At 48.7% G+C, this 25437-nt stretch overlaps 1 protein-coding gene and 1 long non-coding RNA gene across 2 annotated transcripts; one reads left to right on the top strand and one right to left on the bottom strand.

The window, feature by feature from the left end:
• Positions 1 to 7186: 7186 nt before the first annotated feature.
• On the bottom strand, positions 7187 to 8479 carry CITED4 (Cbp/p300 interacting transactivator with Glu/Asp rich carboxy-terminal domain 4). Its single transcript, XM_017541806.2, has one exon. The coding sequence runs from the start codon at positions 8239 to 8241 to the stop codon at positions 7675 to 7677; it is 567 nt and encodes a 188-aa protein (XP_017397295.1). The 5' UTR covers positions 8242 to 8479; the 3' UTR covers positions 7187 to 7674.
• Positions 8480 to 9946: 1467 nt separating this feature from the next.
• Positions 9947 to 25176, top strand: LOC108313408. The gene is made up of 2 exons (XR_001829077.2): positions 9947 to 10170; positions 24979 to 25176. It is a non-coding gene; the product is annotated as an uncharacterized LOC108313408 (long non-coding RNA).
• The last annotated feature ends 261 nt before the right edge of the window (positions 25177 to 25437 follow it).

Genomic DNA, 25437 nt, shown 5'->3' with positions numbered 1-25437 from the left:
GCAACATGGCAAAAGCCCCCCTACACTAAAACAGGGAGCTGAGTACAGGGCCCAGTGAAGTCTGTGTGAGATCCAAGGTTCTAAGGTTTTTTTGAGACAGAGTTTCGCTCTTGTCACCCAGGCTGGAGTGCAATGGCACCATCGCGGCTCACTGCAACCTCTGCCTTCTGGGTTCAAGCAATTCTCCTGCCTCAACCTCCTGAGTAGCTGGGATTACAGGTGCCTGCCACCATGCCTGGCTAATTTTTGTATTTTTAGTAGAGACGGGGTTTCACCATGTTGGCCAGGCTGGTCCTAACCTCAAGTGATCCATCTGCCTCTGCCTCCCAAAGTGCTGGGATTACACATGTGAGCCACTCCACCTGGCTGGGGGTTGTTCTTATTTGTAGAGTGGGGGAGGGTAGACACCCATGAACCTCAAGTCCAGGTATCTCTGTGAAGCAGAAGTGTGGCCAGGGACAGAGCAGGGAGTCCACAGCCCACTAGAGGGTGGTCTCCAGTGGGACTCATTCCTATGCCTCTTCCCACGGAGAAGCTCAGGCTTAGGGCTTTGCCATAAAATGGGCACATCGGACAGCAGACTGCCCTAGCCCGGGAGAGGGTGTGAGTCAATAATTTCGTTTCAAACATATTGTTTTTAGTCAAAATAAATATACGCTTGAGGCAAAAATAATTTTCAAACAATGTAAAAAGTGTAGAGGAAAAAGAGAGATCCCCCCAAGAGTGTTCAAACATGCACATGATTCCATTATATTACATACATGTTACCTACATATACATAATACGCATCTTTTTCTATATAAGTAGGATTATAATATTTTATTTTTATTTATTTTAATTTTTTATTTTATTTTTATTTTTTTAAGATAGAGTTTTGCTCATGTTGCCCAGCTGGAGTGCAATGTTGCTATCTCAGTTCACGCCAACCTCCACCTCCTGGGTTCAAGCCACTCGCCTGTGTCAGCCTCCCAAGTAGCTGGGATTACAGGCACCCACCACCATGCCTGGCTAATTTTGTATTTTTTTTTTTTTTTTTTTGAGACGGAGTTTCACTCATGTTACCCAGGCTGGAGTGCAATGGCGCGATCTCGGCTCACCGCAACCTCCGCCTCCTGGGTTCAGGCAATTCTCCTGCCTCAACCTCCTGAGTAGCTGGGATTACAGGCACGCACCACCATGCCCAGCTAATGTTTTGTATTTTTAGTAGAGACGGGGTTTCACCGTGTTGACCAGGATGGTCTTGATCTCTTTACCTCGTGATCCACCCACCTCGGCCTCCCAAAGTGCTGAGATTACAGGCTTGAACCACTGCGCCCAGCCTAATTTTGTATTTTTAATAGAGATGGGGTTTCACCATGTTGGCCAGGCTGGTTTCAAACTCCTGAAACCAGCCTGATCCACCTGCCTTAGCCTCCCAAAGTGCTGGGATTACAGGCATAAGCCATCGCTCACAGCCTATTTTTATTTTTAAAAATTTATGTTGAAAATTTGTTTTACCAACCTTAGTGTTAACTACACCTCATACATAAAAAATGAAATTTTTAATTTAAAATGTATTAAAAATTTCCTGGACTCAAGTGATCCTCCCGCCTCAGCCTCCCAAAGTGCTGGGATTCCAGGCGTGAGCCACTGCGCCTGGCACAATACTTCCTAATGCCCTCTGAGCCACACGTGCGGTGGAGGTGTGGACAGTGGTGAGCCTTATAGTCCGGTGGAGAAGGACCCCTCAGCAACTCTGATACACAAGCGAATAGGCCCTAGGATGTGAAAAAGGCCCCATGGAGGGATTTTTTAGGCTGAGGAAACAAACAGGCAAAGGAACAGAAGCTTGGCAGCATGAGGGGCATTGTGCATGAGGAGCCTGGGGTGGCTGGAGTGGAGGGTGGGAGGGCACCCGGAGGCTGGTTGGGGTGGGGCTCTGTCCTGCTTGTCCCTGTAGCCATATTTCCCAGCCACAGCAACACCTGAGCAGCTCACGGGGCAGGCACTTAACATCATCTTGGTTCATTCTCACAAGAAGCCTGTGGTGTCTCCATTTGACAGATGAGGGGACTGCACTCAGAGTAGCTTCCTTTATTTCTTCTGTCCAACAGGGCACACTCATGCCCAGTCCCCCAACCTGTGTGTCCTCCCCAAGATGACCCACACCCTACCGTTTTATCAACACCAGCCCTCAGGGCTGTCCAGGCCCTGAGCTGCTCAGCAGTGCCTCCTTGGAACCCTCAACATGGGACTCTACGTTTCATGCTCCAGGCTGGCCAGATCTCAAGTCCCAAAGTATATGCAGGTGTCCTCCTCCCAGACCAGCTGCAGGGTGAGGGCCATGGCTGCTCACCCTCTAACCCACTTTGGCCAAGCAGCACTGCCTCACTTGCAGTGTGCTCTCAGAAACCAGCCTCATGTGAATGTTTGCACACACATTCTTTGGATGTTGGAATTATTCTCCCCATTGGATGGAAGAAGAAATCGAGGACTAAGGAGGCTGAGTAACTTCCTCTGCAACTCACGGCCTCAGCGTGGCAGACCAGGTCTGGGACTCTGCTCTTATCCCAGCCAGGCTCAGGTCCTTCGCTGGATCAGCTGGGGAGGGGACGGGCCTCAGATAGGGTGGGGTGGACATGCTTACCTCACACCTTACCGGGGTGTGACTTGGAGTAATTCACTCCGTGCCCTAGTTTTCTGACCTCTGGAATGGGGATAAACTACCTAAAAGTGCTATTTACAGGGTTGAGCAGTGATTAAAGGAGAGACTGGAAAAGAAAGAGCAGCCACGGGGCACTCCCCGTCAGTTCCCACCACGCCTGCACACAGTAGGCACCCCGTAAGCACTTATTTGGTCTTATAGTTGGCACTAATCTTGACCCAGCACTTCTAACAACAGGGTGGCATGAAGAGTTAGGCCAGGATGGATTAGGGAATTCAAGGGGATTACTTAGTAATCAGCTAAACCACTTAAGCTGCCTGGGAAAAGGCTAGGATCAGACTGTTCATTAATTTATTCAATAAATGACTGTCGACCTGGATTGATGTGATGATGATGATGATGATGGCAGTGCTCAGTTATTGAGAATCTACCATGTGTGGGGTATTTTATATAGAGTCTCATCACGTCAGCCCTATAAGGTTGATACATTTAAGTTGTGTTGTTGTTCTGTAACAGGGAAGGTGCTAGTCGGGTCTGAAACTAAGGCGAGGCAAAAGAGATACCCAGGGCACACATTTAAGGAGACCCCTGCTGTTGGGGACCAGAGTCCCCACCCTAGTGCTTGTGGCGAACACTGTGAAGTGCTGCCCACTGTCCCCTTCTATGAAATCACTGCCCTAGGCTGACACGGTGGCTCTCATCCTGTAACCCCATCAGTTCAGGAGGCCCAAGGCAGGCAGATCTCTTGAGGCCAGGAGCTGGAGACCAGCCTGGACAACATGGTGAAACCGCATCTCTACTAAAAATACAAAAGTTAGCTGGGCCTGGTGGTGCACACCTGTAATCCCAGCTACTTGGGAGGCTGAGGCAGGAGAATCATTTGAACCCAGGAGACTGAGGTTGCAGTGAGCAGAGATCACACCACTGCACTCCAGCCTGTGCAACAGAGCAATACTCTGTGAAAGAAAGAAGGAAGGAAGGAAGGGAGGGAGGGAGGGAGGGAGGGAGGGAGGGAGGAAAATAAAAAAAGAAAGAAAGAGAAAAGAGAAAAAAAGGAATAATTACTGTAGTCCCTAGGAGTGCTATTGGTAGGCAGCCATCCCCTGGCAGCTCCTCCAGGGATGGGCTCACCTGGGGATAGCTGCCTTGCCCACAGTCACACCACTTCCCTGGGCAGCTCACATCCAATGACTGATGGAGGCAGGTGTATAAAGGATTAAAATGGCCCAACGCAGGCCAAGTCTGAAGGGCCCTTCTAGCTCCAGAGCTCTCAACAGGGCTGGCTGAGGCTCTTGCTGGGCCTGCTTTGTAGCTTCCTAGCTTGCTTCTGCTTCTGTCCCCTCCCTTCCGCAGATGCTGATGCTGAAGGCACTCCCTAATCCACCCCTTGCTAGCTGAATGTCATCTCAGAGTCTGCTTCCTGGGGAACCCAACCTGCAACAGTGTCACTGATGGAGTAACTCCTTTCTAGCTGGCTCTAACACAGCCTTCCTAAGATTCTAATACAAAGGTATCTCCAAAGGTATCTTATTACAAATCACACTGCTCTCAGTACTTTACCTGCATTAGCTTGTTTAATCTCCACAGCAGTTCTATAGGGTAGTACTATTAGCATTCCCATTTTATGGATAAGTTCAAGGGACGTTATACTTTTCTTGAAGGAAAAAAAATCCCACAAATGGCAGCTTGCTGATAAAATCCAGTCAACCAAAAGATCATTCAAAATAAAGACTATCAGCCTGGAAAGTTTCATATGGATAGAAAAAAAAAAAGGATGGAAAAATGTCTGTGTCATGACTCAGTTCCCAACCCTGAGGAAGCCTGATTCCTGACCCCAAAGACCCAGCCTAGTTATAAGAGTGAAATCCACAGGACCAAAGAGGCAACAGTTGCTTTAGGAGGCAGCCCCAGGGGAGAGGTGAGAGACACCCTGTTGGCACCACGGGAAGCTTGTGTGATTCCCTTAGGAGAGCCAAGACTCGGGAGGTGTGCTGACTTGCTTGAGGTCAGGCAGCTAGTAAGAGTTGCTTCTGGGCCAGTCGTGGTAGCTCACGCCTGTAATCTCAGCACTTTTGGAGGCTGAGGCATGCAGATCACCTGAGGTCGGGAGTCCATGACCAGCCTGACCAACTTGGAGAAACCCCATATCTACTAAAAATACAAAATTAATCCAGCATGGTGGCACATGCCTGTAATCCCAGCAACTCAGGAGGCTGAGTCAGGAGAATCGCTTGAACCCAGGAGGTGGAGGTGGTGGTGAGCCGAGATCGTGCCATTGCACTTCAGCCTGGGCAGGTGTCAAGCCCGTTGCTCTCCCCACTGCCTCTACCCGTACTCTTTCTTCCCCTGGCCGGGGATGGCAGGGTCGGAAGTCTCCAACAGGCACAGTGGCTCACACCTGTAATCCCAGCACTTTGGGAGGCTGAGGTGGGCGGATCATCTGAGGTTGGGAGTTCAAGACCAGCCTGATCAACATGGAGAAACCCCATCTTTACTAAGAAAAATTACAAAATCAGCCGGGCATGATGGCACATGCCCGTAATCCTGGCTGCTTGGGAAGCTCAGGCAGGAGAATCACTTGAACCCGGGAGGCAGAGGTTGCGGTGAAATGAGATCGTGCCATTGCATTCCAGTCTGTGCAACAAGAGCAAAACTCCATCTCAGAAAAAGAAAAAAAAGAAATCTCCAAACAGTGTCAGGAACTTGGGGATCCAGGCGGTGGGCTGCCCCAGCCACATCTACTCCCCTGTCTGCTGTCAGCAGTCTCTTTTGGAGGGATGAAGGAGGGAAGAGCTCAGCAGATGGACTCCCTCCTCTGCTTCCCTCTTAACTCTGGCAAGAGGCAGGTGTTGGGGTTTTCATTGTAATCCCTTCCATATGGAGAGCACTTTCGAGTTTACCAACTGCTTATCAACCCATCTCTGAATTTGTTCCTTACTAATTGTGAGGTTTATTGCTTTGTAATGTAGCAGAGCAGGGATATTAGCCCCATTTTACTGGTGTGGAAGCTAAGGCCCAGAGAGACAGGAATCAGGGCAGTGTCCAGCTCAGGGTCAAACCCTCCTGTCCTAATTCAGCCCTGTGGTTTCTGTAGCTGGCCTGGGGTTCCAGGCAAAGCCGGGGCAAATGCCACCCTCTATGAGCCCAGAGCTCAGGCCAGTCCCTTCCCAGAAGCCTCTCTTTCTCTCTTCATCCTGTCCTAGAAATTCCATGAACTTAGGGGAGACCTTTACTTATTTGCCAAACACCTCCTGTCGCCCCCCACATGCCCATCCTGGTAGCTTCAGTGCAGTGTGGCCTGGGAGAACACACAGGCTGGTGGAGGGCCGCATCAACAAACAAGCTTGGCATGAGAGCCAAGCCCAACTGCTGGCGACAGAAGGTCTCAGCCTGGTGTTCCTTTCCAGAGTCCCTGGAATCCACGCTCTCCTAGAGAATGCCCCACCACCGTCCTAGCACGGTCTGCGGCATCTCTGACCCAGCCTCCTCCCTGCATTCAATCTCTTTCCCAGCTTTTCTCCCACATCCCAGAAGCACCTAGGGATTTTTCCAGAGTGAGCCGCACTCCTGGGTGGCCAGGAACTCACACTGGTGCTCAGGACTCAGGCCAAATCCTGCCAGGTCTGAGCACACTCCATATCCCTCATCTGTAGAATGAGGCGCTTGCCTCACAAAGTTGTCGTAAAGCCATCTGACCTTTCTTGACCCTTCTAGACACCCCATACCTTCCCCACACATTCCTTGGACTTGTGTGCTTTCCTGCCTTGAAACGGGCTCTTCTCTAACTCCTAAAAACACTCATCACTCAAGGCTCTGTTCATCACATCAAATGTCACTACTTCCCTGAAGCCTGAACCGACCCCAACCCCAACTATTAATAGCTAACTGCTCCCTCCTCTGGGTGTGCCTGGTTGGCCGTTCTGTTGTCCTGACTGTACAATCTTCCCCTAGAACTGTTTTCTAGAACTCATCATAGTCTTCCTTGCAGCAAGATTAGTTTAGTTCCAGGCCTGTAACCCACCCCCTCCCACCTGGACTGTGATTCCATGAGAGCATGTATCAGGTTGACACAGGGCCTGGAAAAAAACCAGCGCCAATTTGTAGAATAATTACCATCATTTACTGAGAACTGCCCAGGTGTCTGGCACTGTGCTAAAGGCAGCATAACTACCTGAGGAGACAAGGACCATCTCCCTCTAGGAAACAGCCTCAGAAATCTGAACGGATGGCAAGGGAGAAAGCCAGGGTCCAAGCCACGCTGTCTGAACCCGGTGCCACCCAGCTCCTCTCTGGCAGAGCACCAAGCTCCCCCCACCCTAAGAGGTGGGAAGTCCAGTTACCCCACCACCCAGCGGCAGCCTCTGTCCTCCAGGTTGTGACACAACAATTGCACAATCCACAAGATATTTTTGAAATAAACTGTCAGTTTCCTCCCTTGGGCACTGCGGCCCCCATGCCATCCAGTGTCTTCAGCAGACTTGGGACTTTGGAAGCTAAACATAGTCAGGACTCAGGATGATAAGGAAATGAAAACGGCAAGACTGTAAAGTGACCCAGTTTTATTTTGGTTTTGGAGTCCACATAGAGCACTGCTCCACGGGTTCAGGCTCTACAAACTGCCCCTCCTTGAGGTGGGAGGCCCAGTAACCGCAGGGTCCAGGCAGCAGGGTGGGAGCTCAGGAGATGGTGGCTCTGGGAACCTGATCCCCAGGAGAGAGGGGACAGCAGGCAGAGGCCTGCAATGGCTCAGATTGAGGGGAGACGGAGGCGAGGGGTAGAGGACACGATCCAAGAACCGGAGCCCGAAAGCTGAAGCTGGTCCAGTCTCCTTCACTGGACGGCAGAGGCTGGGGTCAGAGAAGTGAAGCCAAACTGTCCTCCTGCAGCAGGCAGGACCTGGAGGAACGCCAGGGTCCTAGCTCGGCGCTGGGCACCGCGCACATAGCCGCCGCCTCCACCGTCGCGGAGAGCGCACGCGGGGCGCAGTCGCTGGGTGGGGTGTCTGGCGGGCAGTCGGGCCCCGGCTGCGTTCAGCAGCTTACGGAGCCGGCGGGCGGCGCGGATCCCAAGTCCCAGAAGCAGTCGAACTCGCTCTGGCCCAGGGAGAGCTCAGGCAGCTCGCGCACGCGGTGCAGCCCGAGCTCCAGCTCCAGCGACGTCAGCGCCTCCTCGTCGATGAGTTCTGCGTCCATGCCGCCCAGGGCGTGCGCGGGCGGCGGCGGGGCCGAGGCGCTGGACGCTGGCTGCGGGCCCGAGGAGCCTCCCGGAGCGCTGGGGGGCGCGGCCGCGCGGGGGCACAGCGTTGCCACAGGCTGCAGGTGCGCGCTGCCCGCGGCCGGCGGAGGCACGGCCGAAAAGGGCTGGAAGGCGGACGGCTGCCCGAAGGCCCCGTACGCCAGGGCCCCGGGTTGGGGGGGCGGCGGAGGCGGCCCCAGCAGAGGCCCCAGCGGAGGGCCCCGCGGCCTCAGCCCGCTGTCCAGGCCTGGGCCCGCGTACGGCGGTAGAGTCCTGAGTGCGTGAGGGCCGAGGGCGGCCGCGGCGGACGGCGGCCTCTGCACCAGGCGGTAGCCCTCGGCGAGCATCAGGTGGTCGGCCATGGCGGCGGGCCGGCTGCCTGCGGGGACAGCACGCGGTGGTCAGCGCCGGCTCCCCCGGCCCGGGCCAGCGGCTCCTCTGCGGCGGGAGACCCAGGCACCGTGCGATCCCCGCAGCTTGGCTGGGCGGAGGAAAACCGAGCCGAACTCGCGCCGCGGCCCAGCCCACTCCAGCGCACCCCGCGGTCGCAGCTACGAGTCGCAAAGACCCTCACGAGGCAGCTCTCCCAAACCTCTGCGCCGCGTCCCCGGGCTCGGCATATTCTTATAACCAGAGGCGGGGCTTCCCCGCCCTCGGACGCTCATTGGCTGGGCGAGACGCTTCTGGGCGGGCCGCGTACGCCTGCTTCTAGGATTTGGCCCCGTCCCCGCTGGATCCCCGCCCCCGCCCCAGGCTCTGAGCACTGCCCCGGGGCGGGGTGTTTGGCACTTTGAGAGGGATTCGGTGTGGCCTTCTGGGCTTCGGAGTCGAGGCTTGGCTGGGGTCGAGCTTGAACTGACCAGAAGGCGGGGTGGGCGGGCCAGAGGTTTAGGCCCTCGAAGAGCTTCAGGATGTCAGGCCCACACAACCTGTTAACTTTCCAGATAGAGACCAAGGCTCAGTGGCGGAAGAGGCTTCCTGGTCTTAATCCAAGTGAGACTCCAGTCCAGCCTTTGTGATTGCGCAGCTACACAGGGTGCATGCACCTTAGTGGTGCAGGGTCCTTGCAGGAGGTCAGCTGTCCATCTCCATAACCCCCAGGAGAGCCTGTTGCTCCACCTTTCCTTCCCACCGCACCTTGTCTGTTGAAGCATGTACTGAGTTGTTATTAAAGTAATTTATGGGCATGTCTCCTGAAGGACTTGTTCAGCTTCTTCTTCTCAGCACTTGGCCCAGAGCCTGGCCCAGAGCAGGCTTTTAGTAAAAGCTGAGTGAATGAACTAATGCTGGAATGAATTGCATCTCTCAGCTGAGCCTCAGTTTCTTCATCTGTAAAAGGTGAAGGACAGCAGCACTCTCTCTTTGTGAGGGGTAAGTGAGGGCATGTGCATACAGTGCCCAGCACAGTGCCTGGCAGTAGTAGATGCTCAAAAGTGTCCCTCAGATGAATGAAAGGCTGTTTAAATCCTGTCCCGAAGGGCCTTCCCTTGATAACAGCAATAATAACTTGGGCTTTTAGAATGCTTTACATTCTACAAGTATTTTGTTGGGGGAAGGGCATGGATTATCAGCCCTATTTTGGTGATAAGGAGAGGCACACAAAGAGAGAGTGGCTGTCCCGAGGTCACAGGCAGCCAGAGTTAGCGTGTGAATGCCGTGTGTTTTCCAAGGCCTTAGGGCAACTGGAGTCTTTCCCGTGGCCAGGAGACAGCCTCCCAGACCTTGCCCTCTACGCATTGACACACACACTCCCCCTTCTCTGATCTTCCTCCCCGCCGTGGCGTCCTTGGGACTTCCTGGAACTTGAGTTTATCCAGTTGACATAGAGGGGAGAGCCCTAGAGTGAGAGTTCAGAGGCCCGAGGTCTATTTTTTCCTCTTTCTTCTTATTTTTTTTTTAAATAGAGATGGGGCAGCAGGGGGTGAGGAGGGTCTCAGGCGGATCTCAAATCCCTGGCCTCAAGTGATCCTGCCACCTCAGCCTTCCAAAGAGTTGGGATTACAGGCATGAGCCACTGCACCCAGCCAGAGGCCCAAGTTCTAATCATATCTCTGCCACCCACAGAGGTGTGACCTCCACTACCAACGGGCTGTGACTGTTGAGTGTTGAGCGGGCAGTGTCACTTGATTCCCCAGGGCCTCAGCTTTCTGCTCTGTGAAAGGGAGATGGTGATCTTTCCTAGTCAACCTGAGAGCTTGTGGGAAGTGATAAATGATCATTGGTGTGGCCACATTTTTGCAAAGTGTAGAAGCTACACCCTGGAATTTATTCCCCTGAAGCTTTCTCTACAGGTAAGGCTTCTCACAGAAATTCCTAAACCTGGCCATACCTCACTTATCTGGAGATGTCAGGGGTAAGGGGTGGGTGAGTGGGGGTTTTGAGAAAGAATCTCTGTCCCACCCTAACTTCCTGACACAGACTCTCCGAGGATATTTTTAAATCATAAGAATCTGTATTTTCAAAAGTCACTCTGGGCTGGGCATGGTGGCTCACACCTGTAATCCCAGCACTTTGGGAGGCGGAAGTGAGAGGATTGCTTGAGTTCAGGAGTTCAAGACCAGCCTGGGAAACATAGTGAGACCCTGTCCCTACAAAAAATTAGTTGGGCATGGTGACAGGTACCTGTAGTCTGAGCTACCCAGGAGGCTGAAGTAGGAGGATTACCTTAGCCCTGGAGATGGAGGCTGCAGTGAGCCATGATGGGGCCACTGCATTTCAGCCTGGGTGGCAGAGATCCTGTCTCAAAAAATGAACAAGTAGGCCAGATAGGTGGCTCACGCTTGTAATCCCAGCACTTTGGGAGGCCGAGGCAAGCAGATCCCTTGAGCTTAGGAGTTCGAGACCTCTGTCTCTGCAAAAATAAAAAATTAGCTGGGAGTGGTGTGCACTTGTAGTCCCTGCTACTCGGGAGGTTGAGGTGGGAGAATCACTTGAGCCAAGGAAAGAGAGAGAGAGACAGAGAGAGAGAGGAAGGAAGGGAGGGAGGGAGGGAGGAAGGAAGGAAGGAAAAGAAAGACAAAAGGAAAGAAAAAGAAAGAAGGAAAGAAAGGAAGAAAGAATGAAAGAACGAAAGAAAAGAGAAAAAGAAAGAAAGAGAAAGAAAAAGGGGAGAAAAAAGGAAAAATAGAGTTGGAAAGATGTTGGATGCAGGGGTGGAGGGGGGAAGGTTGCAGTATTGCAAAGGATGGCCAGCCTAAGCCCCATTGAGACCTCAGGGTTTGAGCAGAGACTTGAAAGAAATGGGGTATTTGGGGCAAAAGTGGGCTGGGCATGGTGGCTCACGCCTATAATCCCAGCACTTTGGGAGGCTGAAGTGGATGAGTCACTTGATTCCAGGAGTTTGAGACCAGCCTGGCCAACAGAGTGAAACCCGTCTGTACAAAAAAAATACAAAAATTAGCCAGGTGTGGTAGTGCGCACCTGGCTCCTAGCTACTGAGGAGGCTGAGGCAGAAGAATCGCCAGAACCCAGGAGGCAGAGGTTGCAGTGAGGCAAGATGGCACCATTGCACTCCAGCCTGGGTGACAAAGTGAGACTCTATTTAAAAAAAAGAAAAAAGGCTGGGCACGGTGGCTCACACCTGTAATCTTAGCACTTTGGGAGGCCGAGGCGAGAGGATCACCTGAGGTCAGGAGTTTGAGACCAGCCTGAAGAATAGACCAATATAGTGAAAACCCATCTCTACTAAAAACACAAAAATTAGCTGGGCGTGGTGGTGTGCACCTATAACCCCAGCTACTCCGGAGGCTGAGACAGGAGAATTGCTTGAACCCAGGCAGCAGAGGTTGCACTGAGCTGAGATCGAGTCATTGCACTCCAGCCTGGATGAGAGTGAGACTCTGTCTCAAAAAAAAAAAAAAAAAAAAAAAAAGAAAGAAAAAAAAAAAAAGAAAAAAAAAAAAAAAAAAAAAAAAAAAAAAAGCAGTATCAGCAGAGGGAACGCTGGAGCAGCACTTCTAAAACTGTAGCAACAAGTCCCAAAGTGTCAGCATTACCAGGGACCCCATTAGAAATACACATCTAGGGTCCCGCTCCAGACACAAATTAGTTTCTATATCAGAAATGGAGCTCAGCATCTGTGTTTTAGTAAGCCCTGCAGGTGATTCTGGTTGAGGCCCTCTGAGTTAGGGGAAAGCCTTAGGCAGGAATGAGCCACAGCCCTGAGGGAGTGTGGACAGAGCACAGCGGAGCTGGGAGGGTAGGAGGGAGGCCAACTGCATGGGGTCTTGCAAGGACTTTGGCCGAGGAGTGACAGGATCTGGCTTTTGCTCTGAAAGCCTTCCTATGGTTGGACCTCATTTGTTTCTAGAGTTTCCATAAACGACTTCCTCCAGGCTCCTTGGATGCCCCAAGCACATTGTCCCCTCAAGACTTTTGCTGTGCCCTCTGCCTGGAATGCTCTTCCCTCAGACAGCCACAAGACCTTCCCTGACCACCCTCTATCCTCTCTGTCCCCTAACTCTGTTTTATTTCTCTCCTTAGCACCTACCACCATATAGTCATGCACTGCATTACATTTGGGTCAAGACAATGGTCCTATAAGATTACAATGGAGCTGACCAGTTCCTATCACCTAGTGACCTTGTATCCATCCTAAAGTCATAATGCAACACATTATGTGTTTGTGGTGATGCTGGTGTAAACAAACCTACTGCACTGCCAGTCACATTAAAGTATAGCACAGGCCAGGCGTGGAGGCAAGCCTGTAATCCCAGCACTTTGAGAGGCTGAGATGGGTGGATCACCTGAGGTCAGGAGATTGAGACCAGCCTGGCCAACATGGCAAAACCACGTCTCTACTAAATTGCAAAAATTAGCTGAGTGTGATGGTGGGCGCCTGTAATCCCAACTACTCTGGAGGCTGAGGCAGGAGAATCACTTGAACCCGGGAACTGCAGTGGGCTGAGTTTGCACCACTGCATTCCAGCTTGGGCGACAGAGCTAGACTCTGTCTCAAAAAAAATATTGCACATACAATTATGTACAGTACACTTGATAATGATGATAAACAACTATGTTTATGTATTTATGGTATGTTTTATTGTTATTTTAGAGTATACTCCTGCTATTTAATAAAAAAAGTTAACTGTAAAACAGCCTCAGGCAGGTCCTTTAGGAAGTATTGCAGAAGACACTGTTATCACAGGAGATGACAGCTGTGTGCATGTTATGGGCTCTGAAGACCTTCCAGTGGGCCAAGGTGTGGAGGTGGAAGACAGTGAGGCTGATGATCCTGACCCTGGGTAGGCCCAGGCTAATGTGTGTGTTTGTGTCTTAGTTTTTAACAACAACAACAAAATTTTGAAAATAGAAAAAACTTACAGGATAAGGATATAAAGAAATAAAATGGGCTAGGTGTGGTGGCTCATGCCAGTAATCCCAACACTTTGAGAGGCTGACGCAGAAGGATCACTTGAGCCCAGGTGTTTGAAACTAGCCTGGGCAACATAGCAAGAACCTTGTATCTACCAATAATAAAAAAATTAGCTGAACATGGTGGTATGCACCTGTAGTTTCAGCTACTTGGGAGGTTAAGGTGGGAGGTTCACCTGAGCCTCAGAGGTCAAGGCTGCAGTGAGCCATGATTGTGCCACAGCACTCCAGCCTGGGTGACAGAGTGAGACCCCGTCTTCAAAAAAAAGAGGGCCGGGCAAGGTGGCTCATGTCTGTAGTCCCAGCACTTTGGGAGGCCCAGGTGGGCAGAGATCACCTGAGGTCAGGAGTTCAAGACCAGCCTGGCCAACATGGTGAAACCTCGTCTCTACTGAAAATACAAAAAATTAGCCAGGCATGTTGGCACAAGCATGTAATCCCAGCTACTTGGGAGGCTGAGACAGGAGAATCGTTTGAACTCAGGAGTCAGAGGTTGCAGTAAGCCAAGATGGCACCACTGCACTCCAGCCTAGGCAACAGGGCAAGACTCTGTCTCAAAAAATAAATAGAAAGAAGGAAAAGCTGCACAACGTGTTTGTGTTTTAAGCTAAGTGCTATTGCAAGAGAGCTTAAAAGTTTTAAAGCCGGGCGCGGTGGCTCAAGCCTGTAATCCCAGCACTTTGGGAGGCCGAGGCGGGTGGATCACGAGGTCAAGAGATCGAGACCATCCTGGTCAACATGGTGAAACCCCGTCTCTACTAAAAATACAAAACATTAGCTGGGCATGGTGGTGCGTGCCTGTAATCCCAGCTACTCAGGAGGCTGAGGCAGGAGAAGTGCCTGAACCCAGGAGGCGGAGGTTGCGGTGAGCCGAGATCGCGCCATTGCACTCCAGCCTGGGTAACATGAGTGAAACTCCGTCTCAAAAAAAAAAAAAGTTTTAAAAAGTATATAACAGGCCGAGCACGGTGGCTCATGCCTGTAACCCCAGCACTTTGGGATGCTGAAGCAGGCGGATCGCACGGTCAGGAGTTTGAGACCAGCCTGGCCAATATGGTGAAACCCTGTCTTTACTAAAAATACAAAAATTAGCCGGGTGTGGTGGCACGTGTCTGTAGTCCCAGCTACTCAGGAGAAGGAGGCAGAAGAATTGCTTTCGGAAGGCAGAGGTTGAAGCGAGCCGAGATCATGCCACTGTACTCCAGCCTGGGTGACAGACTCCATCTCAAAAAAACAAAACAAAACAAAACAAACAACAACAACAACAACAAAAACTATATAATGTTACAGTAAGCTAAGGCTAATTTATTATTAAAGAAATAAGTCCACTTTGGGAGGCCAAGGCAGGTGGATCACCTGAGGTCGGGAGTTTGAGACCAGCCTGACCAACATGGAGAAACCCCGTCTCTACTAAAAATACAAAATTAGCCGGGCATGGTGGAGGGTGCCTTTAATCCCAGCTACTCAGGAGATTGTGGCAGGAGAATTGCTTGAACTTGGGAAGTGGAGGTTGCAGTGAGTTGAGATCACACCATTGCACACCAGCCTGGGCAATAAGAGCAAAACTCTGTCTCAAAAAGAAAAAAAAGAAAGAAATATTTTTTATAAATTTAGTGTATCTTATAAAGTCTATAGTAATGTACAGTAATGTCCTAGGCCTTCATGTTCACTCATTACTCACTCACTCACTAACCCAGAGCAACCTCGAGTCCTGCAAGCTCCATTTGTAGCAGTGCCCTATATAGGTGTACCAGTTTCCCTGTTATCTTTTACACTGTTGTTTTTTTTTTCTTTTTTCTTTCTTTTGTTTTTTTTTTTTTTTTTGAGTCGCAGTCTCGCTCTGCTGTCCAGGCCGGAGAACAATGGCACGATCTCAGCTCACTGCAATCTCCACTTCCTGGGTTCAAGTGATTCTTAAGCCTCAGCCTCTTGAGTAGCTGGGATTACAGGCGCCTGCCATCACGCCCAACTAATTTTTGCATTTTTTGTAGAGACAGGGTTTCACCATGTTGGCCAGGCTGGTCTCAAACTCCTGACCTCAAGTGATCCACCTGCCTTGGCCTCCTAAAGTGTTAGGATTGCAGGAGTGAGCCACTGTGCCTGGCTTATACTGTATTTTATATCATATTTTTACCGTACCTTTTCTATGTACAGTACATGAATATTTACCATTGTGTTAGGGTTGCCCACGATGTTCAGCCCAGCAGCAAGTCGTACAGGTTTGTAGCCTAGGAACAAAAGGTCATACCATATAGCCTAGGTGCATAGCAGACTGTGCCATCTGGGTTTGTGAAGCACACTCCATGATATTTGCACAATGATAAAATCACCGGACAACATGTTTCTCAGAACATATCCACATTGTTAAGTGACTCGTGACTGTATTTCAGAGAATGATTTCCCACCACTGGGTCAGCTCCCAGAGAGCACAGGCATTGATTGTTTTCCTCTGCACAGTCTCCAAGGCATCAGAACAGTGCTTGACACATGGTAGGGACTTAGTATTTATTGAATGAATGCATTAGGCACAGAAAAACTTGCTATCCTTGTGGCTCATGCCTATAATCCCAGCACTTTGGGAAGCTGAGGCAGGCAGATCATCAGGTCAGGAGTTCGAGACCAGCCTGACCAATTATGGTGAAACCCTGTCTCTACTAAAAATACAAAAATTAGCCAGGCACAGTGGTGTGTGCCTGTAATCCCAGCTACTCAGGAGGCTGAGGCAGGAGAATTGCTTGAACCTGGGAGGCAGAGGTTGCAGTGAGCCAAGATGGCACCATTGCACTCCAGCCTGGGCAACAGAGAGAGACTCCATCTCAAACAAACAAACAAACAAAAAACCTGACTACCCTTATCGTAAGTAACCTTATCCTTTGCGTTCTTATATTAGAGCAAAGACTTTTTGACAGAGAAGGAAAGTGAGATCCAGAAAATGGTTGGAATTGCTGAGGAGTGTATGTGGAGCATGTATGAGTGGCATGTGTGCGGTGGAATCAGGAGTGGAAGCAACATTTGTAGCCCTTGGAGCGGAGTCTTTCACACTGCCTAAGCTGCTTTTAGCCTAAGCCACACCTTTACAAGCACGAGTAGACAGGACCACAGTAGTTCTTGGCCCAGGTGGGCATTGACCAGCAAAAGGCATTGGGCCCTGAGGTCCATTTTGTGCTGCTGGGTGAGGGTGCAGTCCTTTCCTCTCCTTCCCTGTGTCCAATGCCCTTTCTGAGGATGCACCGGAGGATCCACCCCAGGTGATTTTATCTCCCTCAAGGACCTCAGGTTCTGGCTGGTGTGGACAATTGATTTGATACCTCTTGGGTTTTGCTCTTGCTGACTGCCGCATTTCCAGTACTCAGCAAGGGACGAGGCTCAGACAGGTCTCAGCAAATACTGTCTAGAAATTGACTGAGACTGGAGGGCTCAGGAGAGGGTGTGGGGAGGACCTCATTCTCGAACGTCTGAGCTGGTTTCTTGGTCCATAGCTGACCACGATTCCTGCCTCCCACCCCCACCCCAGCCAGCTTAGCAGACTTGTGCTCAAACCTGGTGGCTTCTCTGATGCTGAGGTCTGGGCTGACTGGCAGGCAGACTTTGTCTCCTCTGCTGCTTTTTCGCTATGTTGCAGAGGAGGGGAGATATTTATACCACATCCCCCAAGGGCCATGTCCTCAAAGAGACCCCAGCTGATGATCTGCACCATTGTGCCTGATGCTCAGCTGAAAAGAATGAAGCTACAGGTTGGATGCAGTGGCTCATGCCTGGAGTCCCAGCTACTGGAGAAGCTGGGGCGAGAGGATGACTTGAGCCCAGGAGTGAGCCATGATTACACCACTACACTCCAGCCTGGGTGACAAAGGGAGACCCAGTCTCAAAAAAATAAATAATAAATAAAAAAAGATGGAGGCTACAGCGCCTGATTGTAACAAGAATAATATTAGTTAACATTTACTGAATATAGTATAACAGATATGGGCTGGATGCTTTACAGATATTGTCTTATTTAATTCTCATAATAAACCTGTAAATAGTTACTATTATCATTCCCATTACACAGAGGAGGAAACTGGGACTCAGAAAGGAAAGTGAACACAGAGCCACACAGCTAGTGATGGAGGACAGGCTTGTGGCAGCTCTGCTAGTTGCCTCTCAGGGGGCACTTTCTTTTCCCCTTTACCTGCATTGTACTCCTGCCCAATAATATCAGCATAAGAAATAGGTTTGTGAGGGAAAGGGAGATCAAGTGATGGGCATGGGGTTGACTTGCTTTTTTATACAGAGTGGTTTGGTAATATTTGAGCAAAGCCTTGAAGGAGGTGAAGGAATTGGCCAAGCAGACATGGAGGTGAGTAGGACAGCATTCTAGACAGAGGAAAGAGCCTTCCATATCTGCTTGGCCAAATATTACCTTTCTCTTATGCTGAGCACCCTATTTAATTATAGTGGTTTTCAAATATGTTCACAAATTTTTTGATACTTCTCCCTTAAATTCCCCTCTCCTTGAATGTGAGATAAACATAGTGATTCACTTCCAGCTAAGAGAATACAGAAGAAGTGATGGTGTCATTTCCAAGACTAGGTCATAAATGATATTGTGGGTTCCTCCTTGCTCTCACTCTGGAATCACTTCCCCTGGGGAAAGTTAGCTGACATATTGTGAGGACATGAGGACACTCAAGCAGCCCTGTGGGAAGGCCCACATGACAAAGAACTGAGGCTTCTTGCCATTAGTCAGTGAGGAATTAAGGCCTTTTGCCAATGGCTGTATGTGTGAGCCATCTTGGAAGCAGCTCCTCCAGCCCCAGTCAAGCTTTCAGATGACTACAGCCCCAGCCAACATCTCGTTTGCAAACTCAGGAGAAACCCTGAGCCAGAATGACCTAGCTAAGGTACTCCTGGATTCCTGACCCACAGAAACTGACATACTAAGTGTATGCTATTTTAAACTGCTCAGTGTTGGGGTAATTTGTCACACAGCAATAGATAGTTCTCCCTTGGTATCCATGGGGGATTGGTTTTAGGACTCCCTATAGATACAAAAGTCCTCATTTGCTCAAGTTCTCAATATAAAATGATGTGGTATTTGCATATAACCTATGCATTATCCTTTGGTATTCCTTAAATCATCTCTAGAGTACTTATATTGAATACATTGTAAATGCTATGTAAATAGCTGTTATACTCTACTGTTTAGGGAATAGTGACAAGAGGAAAAAGTCTGTACATGTTCAGTACAGATATAATTTTTTTTGGACAGGGTTTTGCTCTGTCACCCAGGCTGAAGTGCAGTGGTATGACCACAGCTCACTGCAGCCTCAACCTTCCAGGCTCAAGTGATCCTCCCACCTCAGGCTTCCGAGTAGCTGGGGCTACAGGCATATACCACCATGCCTGGCTAATTATTTTTTCTTTGTTTTAGAGATGTGGTCTTACTATGTTGCCCAGGCTGGTCTTGAGCTCCTGGGCTCAAAGATCCTCCCAACTTGGCTTCCCAAAGTTCTGAGATTACAGGCATGAGCCACTGCCCCTGGCCTAGACACAAGTTAAAACAATTTTTTTTTCAACTCGAGATTGGTTGAATTCACAGATGCAAAACCCACAGATACTGATTGACTGTGTATTAATATAGCAACCTGCCTCTGTTCCATCCCCCAAATGGGCCTTACCTTGCTATATTTTCTATTTTTTTCTCAGCATTTATCATTGACTAACATACTAAGTAACTTTTTGTTTTGTTTTGTTTTAGAGGCAGGGTCTCACTGTGTTGCCCAGGCTGGAGTGCAGTGGCACAGTAATAGCTCACCGCAGCCTTGACCTCCTGGGCTCAAGCAATCTTCCAGCCTTGGCCTCCCAAAACACTAGGATTATAGGCATGAGCCACTGTGCTTTGCTTCATTCCACATTTTAATGCTTAGAGAACCTACAACCAGATTCTATTGATTCTAAGACACAAAAATCTTTTTTCACACTTTAACTTTTCCAACATAAGAATCTTTTAGGCCAGGCATGGTGGCTTATGCCTATAATCCCAGTATTTTGGGAGGCCCAGGTGAGTGGATTGTTTTAGCTCAGGAGTTGGAGAACAGCCTGGGCAACATGGAGAAATGCTGTCTCTACAAAAAATTTAAAAATTAGCTGGGCGTGGTGGCATCTGTCTGTAGTCATAGCTACTTGAGAGGCTGAGGTGGGAGGATGGCTTGAGCCCAGGAGGTGGAGGTTGCAGTGAGATGAGATCATGCCACTGCACTCCAGCCTGGGCAACAGAGCCACATCCTGTTTTTAAAAAAAAAAAAAAAAAAAAAAAAAAAAAAAAGAATCTTTTAAAATTGATAAGATCTCATATTAATGAAATACAGTATGAATCAGGCACTGGTCTAGGTGTCTAAATGAAACAGGTGAAGCTCCCTGCTAGTGCGGAGTTGACATTCTGATGGTTGAGAGATAAACAATTAAACATAATAAATAAGTAAGTTAGGCTGGGCCTGGTGAATCGCACTTGTAATCCCAGTGCTTTGAGAGGCCAAGGCAGGAGGATTGCTTGTGCCCAGAAGGTTGAAGCTATGGTGAGCCATGATTGTGCCACTGCTCTCCAGACTGGGTGACAGAGCAAGACTCTGTCTCAGGGGAAAAAAAAAAATGTAGAGTGACAGATGCTGATTTTGTTTAGGGTATCAATGTGCCCAGACAAAAATCAGACACATTCCTGGACAAGAGCTATGAGTAGAAAAGGCTGGGTGGGACTTCCTGGAAAGCTTTTTAAAAACAAATGGAATTTGTCACACCTGCAATCCCAGCTCTTTGGGAGGCTGAGACAGGTGGATCACAATGTCAGGAGTTCAAGACCAGCCTGGACAACATGGTGAAATCTCATCTCTATTAAAAATACAAAAATTAGCTGGGCATGGTGGCAGGCACCTGTAATCCCAACTACTCAGGAGGCTGAGGCAGGAGAATCGCTTGGACCCAGGAGGTGGGGGTTGCAGTGAGCTAAGACCATGCCACTGCATGCCAGCGTGGGCAACAGAGTGAGACTCTGTCTCCAAAACAAAAATAGGAATTATCTACAATGAGTAAACTCACAGAGACAGAATGCAGACTGGTGGTTACCATGTGCTGGGAGGAAGGGCGAATGGGAAGCAACTGCTTAATACATACAAGGGCTCCTTTAGGGGTGATAAAAATGTTTGAAGGCCGGGCACGGTGGCTCACCCCTGTAATCCCAGCACTTTGGGAGGCTGAGGCGGGTGGATCACGAGGTCAGGAGTTCAAGACCAGACTGGCCAACATGGTGAAACCCATTTCTACTAAAAAATACAAAAATTATCCAGGCATGGTGGCTTGTGCCTATAATCCCAGCTACTTGGGAGACTGAGGTAGAATTGCTTGAACTGGGACCCGGGAGGTGGAGGTTGCAGTGAACCAAGATTGTGCCACTGCACTCCAGCCTGGGCTACAGAGCAAGACTTCATCTCAAAAAAAAAAAAAAAAATTTGGGAACTAGATAGAGTTGGTGGTTGCACAAACATGGTGAATGTATTAAGTGCCACTGAATTGTTCATTTTTAAATAGCTAATTTTATATTACATTGATTTCCCCTCAATTGAAGGGAAAAACCAACAGATGGTTTCAGCCAGCACTCACTTTTTGTGCTTTGCCTTTCATCTTTTTCTGCCAGGGATGAGGATGTGATGCCTAGAAGACAGTAGCCATTTTTTTCAGCATAAGCAAAGAATTATAGTAACAATAACAGCTAACGCCTATAGAGCACTTAATATAAAGCCAGGTACGGTTCTAAGCTTTTTATCTACATTGACTCATTTAATATTTAAACCAACCCTATAAGGAAGATACTGTTATTCCCATGTTACAAATGAGAACACAGGTACAGAGAAGAAAATTCATGGCCCATGCCAAGGAAGGCATAGTGAAATCTAGTTGAAGGCTGAACCTTCCATGCACAATGGAAACTCTGTAGCAGCCCTGGATACCTACCTTGGTCTTCTTAACTATTTGAGAAAAACACTCCCTATTTAATTAAGCCATTTTAGTTAGGTTTCTATTCCACACATTCTGAGATTGAAAGCCAGGTATGTCTGACATCTATGCAAGTGTGCCTAACCACTCTGCTCTCCTAGCCTGCAAAAAGTGGTCAAGTGCTTGTGGGCTCTCTGATCCCAGTAGATGGTGGCCCTCTTGAAAGTGGAGCGGGGGTCTTCCTCCACTTTGAAGTACCATCATTGAGCATGGGTCCTGGTCCAGCTGGAGCAGTGCAGTGTGTGATGGGATTAGCAGTTTGGACCCAGAGAAGGGGCTCAGAGTGCAGTGAGGGAGACATTCCCTGGTGTAAAACAGACATCAAAGATAAAGTGAGCCCAGAGGCAGGGGAACTTCATGATGGTCAGGATCTAGACAGATGAAGAAGACAGAAAATGGGCTTTCCAAACAAAGAGGACAGCTTTTGAGGGAAAGCATCAAGGTGTGAATGTACAGAGTGGCGTTCAGGAAGTACCAATAGCTGGGCGAGGCTGGAAAAATGGGCATGGATGTCGAGAGAGGGAGAAATCAGTTCTGAAGGGTGAAGACTCAGAACTCAGGACTTAGAACATTGAAAATCATCTGTGCAGAGATTTCTGTGTCTTACTGCAACCCCAGGAGAAATGGCAGGAGGTGTTTCTCCCATTTTACAGACAGGAATTGATTTCAGAGAGGCTTGATTTGGTTAATGTTGCCTCGTTAGCAAGTGGCAAGAGTGGGACTTGGACTGGGGTCTTTTAAACTCATGCCCCACACTTGCCTGCTTGAGCAAGTGGTGGTCAGCCTGCCTCTGTGGGTAGGGAGGGACTGCAGAAGTGTTCTGAGCAGGAAAGGGATGCTCCTTCTATAGGAACTTTCTCTTTTGCCAGTGCATTTGAGGTGACTTTCTGGGGCATGGAGGCAAACTCGTTCATTCGTTCGTTCATTCATTCATTCATTCATTCATTCATTTATTTATTTATTTATTCAAAGAACACTTGCTGAGCTCCTTCTGTGCACCAGACACTCTGTGTTATCATGGAGCTTACAATTTAGTGACAAGAGAGACAAGAACCCAGTAGAAAAAAAACCCAAACAATTACAAACTGTCAAGGGCTAGGAAGGAAACAAGCAAGGTGATGCAAACTTATGTTAGAAAGAGGCGTCAGGGATGGCCTCCTTGACAGGTGACGGACAGTATGTTGAACTGATGGAGAGGAGGAGCCAACTCTGCCAAGAACAGAAGGAAGATGTTCGGGCAAAGAAAGCAGTGTGTGCAAATGCTCGGGTAGGAAAAGCTGGTAGGTTTGAAGAACTGAATAAAGGCCCTGAGGCTGGGTGGCGGTGAGCTGAGCATTGACCATCAGGCAGGTAGGCAAGGGTCAGATCATGAGGGCACTGAGATGCCAAGTCACGAGTGTGTGTTGTGTCTCGGGTGGGATGGTAAGCCACTAGAGCCAGGAGGTCAGCCTGCCTGTCCCAGCAGGACCAAAACCCTGTGACCTTGTGGAAGAGGGAGATTAGGGAAGGCAGGAGGGGCTCAACCAGCTGCAGTGGAATCTCATGTAAAGGAGGCAGGGGCATTAAGTTCTAAAATCAGCAGGTAAGGCAAAAGTCACATGCAGTCCTTAGGAATTCAGTAAGGAGGCTGGATGCGGTGGCTCATGCCTATAATCTCAGCACTTTGGTAGGCTGAGGTGGGTGGATCACTTGAGATCAGGAGTTCGAGACCAGCCTGGCCAACATGGAGAAACCCCATTTCTATTAAAAATACACACACACACACACACACACACACACACACACACACACACACAAATTAGCCTGATGTAGTGGTGTGTGCCTGTAGTCCCAGCTACTTGGGAGGCTGAGGCAGGAGAGTTGCTTGAACCCAGGAGATGGAGGCTGCAGTGAGCCAAGATCATGCCACTGGGTGACACAGCAAGATTCTGTCTCAAAAAAGCAAAAATTCAGTAAGGAGCTTATTACATTTTTGTGAGTTCAATCCTTATAGTAATAGGTATGTTTTTACATACTCTACATAATAATATGCAGTATATGGAAAAAGCATGTATTTGCACTATATAAAAAGTGTATAATTTAATATTGCCTTTTTTTTTTTTTTTTTTTTTGAGACAGGGTCTTGTTCTGTCACCCAGGCTGGAGTAATGGCACAATCACATGCCATGGCACAAGTTGCAACCTTGAACTTCTGGGCTCAAGCCATCCTCCCACCTCAGCCTCTGGAGTAGCTGGGACTACAGGCATGCACCACCGCACCTAGCTTTTCTTTCTTCCTTTCTTTTTCTTTCCCTTTCTTTCTTTTTCTTTTTCTTCCTTCCTTCCTTCCTTCCTTCCTTCCTTCCTTCTTTCTTTTCTTTCTCTCTTTCTCTTTCCTTATTCTTTCTTTTTCTTTTTTTTTTTAATAGCAGAGATGAGGTCTTGTTGTGTTGTCCAAGCTGATCTCAAATTCCTGAGCTCAAGCAATCTTCCTGCCTCGGCCCCCAATATTGTGTTTAAACACATAAAAGAGAGACAAGCGAGTTGGCTTGTACCTATAAAGTTGTTTGTGTGGATTACAGTGTAAGTACACTGAGACTCCCCAGAATGGGTGCTGTTGCTGCCCTGTCCAGATCCCCTTTCCCAGCTGCCATGATGTAGCCTACTAACAATCACAGCTGCCCCTTCTCTTGAGAATTGTCTTCAGCCTAATAGAAGCATCCCATCTCCCCGACCCTAGTCCTTGCCAGTCCTGGGGACAGACTGGTGAGGGGTATAAAAGGCTGGTCCTCTTGCCTCAATGTGAGACTGACTCTGTGGAGTAATTGACTGGGACCTGTTCATCTTTCCTCCTTCCTCTTTCCCTCTCTTTTCAAAATTATTATTAGATACAGGATCTCACTATATTGACTAGGCTGATTTTGAACTCCTGACCTCAAGCAATCTTCCCTATTCGGCCTCCCAAAGTGCTGGGATTACAGGCGTGACCCACTGAACCTGTCCAGATGATGACCTTGACCTCTGATTGCCACATAACTGGGACTCAGAGACCTTCTTGCATATCTGTGGGAAGGGGAGTATGCTCTGAACTGCATTTCCTCACCAGCGTCACCCATTCCTTAAGAGTCAGGCTGATAAACGAGTCAATGCTGAGCCCAAACCAAGCAGGATTAATCATTTCCTCCTCCACACTGCTGCGGCTGCATCCTGTGTCTGAGTCATTTCCTTGTCCCCTAATAGTTAACATGATGCCCAGTACAAAATAGGTATAGGGGAATATTTACTGAATAAATGTCACTGAATATGACGCTATTGGATGTTGGGTCCACTCAGTCCATTTGGCCACATTTTAAACAGCATGAGGGTAGGTTTTTTGTTTTTTGTTTTTAAGACACTATGCAAATAGGTAGAGCCAAGTTTTACTCTTTGGTGTGGGAAGGGCAGGATGGTACAGTGCAAGAGCCTGAGCTCTGCAGACACTTAGGAGTCCTGTGCTTGAATTCTAACTCTGTCCCTCTGGGTCTTGAAATTTTAGACAAATTATTTCTCTTGGAATCTCAGTTTCTGCATTTGTAAAATGGGGGTGATATTAAGAACAGCTATGTGATAGGTGATTAGGAGGATTAAATGCAATAATGCACCTAAAATTTCCATCACTGGCCTAACACAAAGTAGGAGCTCAGTAAATATTAATTTTCTCTATTCTGTATTTCCCATAGGACCTAGAACATGACAGATAGTAAATGCTAGGTCACCTTCAGGCCACCCTGGACCATCCAACTCTGGCTAAGCCATCAGCTGACTACAACTACATGAATGAGCGGGATATGTGAGCAGAAGAATCACCCAGCTGAGCCCAGCCAACCTGCAGCATATAGTATCATGAGCTAATAAACAATTCCTGCTTTAAGCCCTAAGCCCTAACAATTTGAGGTCCTTGTTATACAGCAAACACTGTTGCAAACAATGGAGTTTTAGGAAGAGCCGGGATGGAGCTGGTATTTAGGAGCAACTGAAACAAGGACTCTCTTGTCCTGTCTCATGTCTTTTTTTTTTCTGCACATTAGCTTCCTTCTCTTTCATAGCACATTGATTTTCTTCATGATGCAGAGAAAAAGATTGAGTTTTATAGCTGGTGTCTTCAAGATAATGGAGAAAAACTGATTCATTTCTCTGCA

This window comes from Cebus imitator, unplaced genomic scaffold (assembly GCF_001604975.1).
Source record: "Cebus imitator isolate Cc_AM_T3 unplaced genomic scaffold, Cebus_imitator-1.0 Scaffold136, whole genome shotgun sequence".
Classification (NCBI taxonomy): domain Eukaryota; kingdom Metazoa; phylum Chordata; class Mammalia; order Primates; family Cebidae; genus Cebus; species Cebus imitator.
The sequence above is the reverse complement of the archived record's forward strand: the minus strand, read 5'-3'. Positions and strand labels throughout refer to the sequence as shown.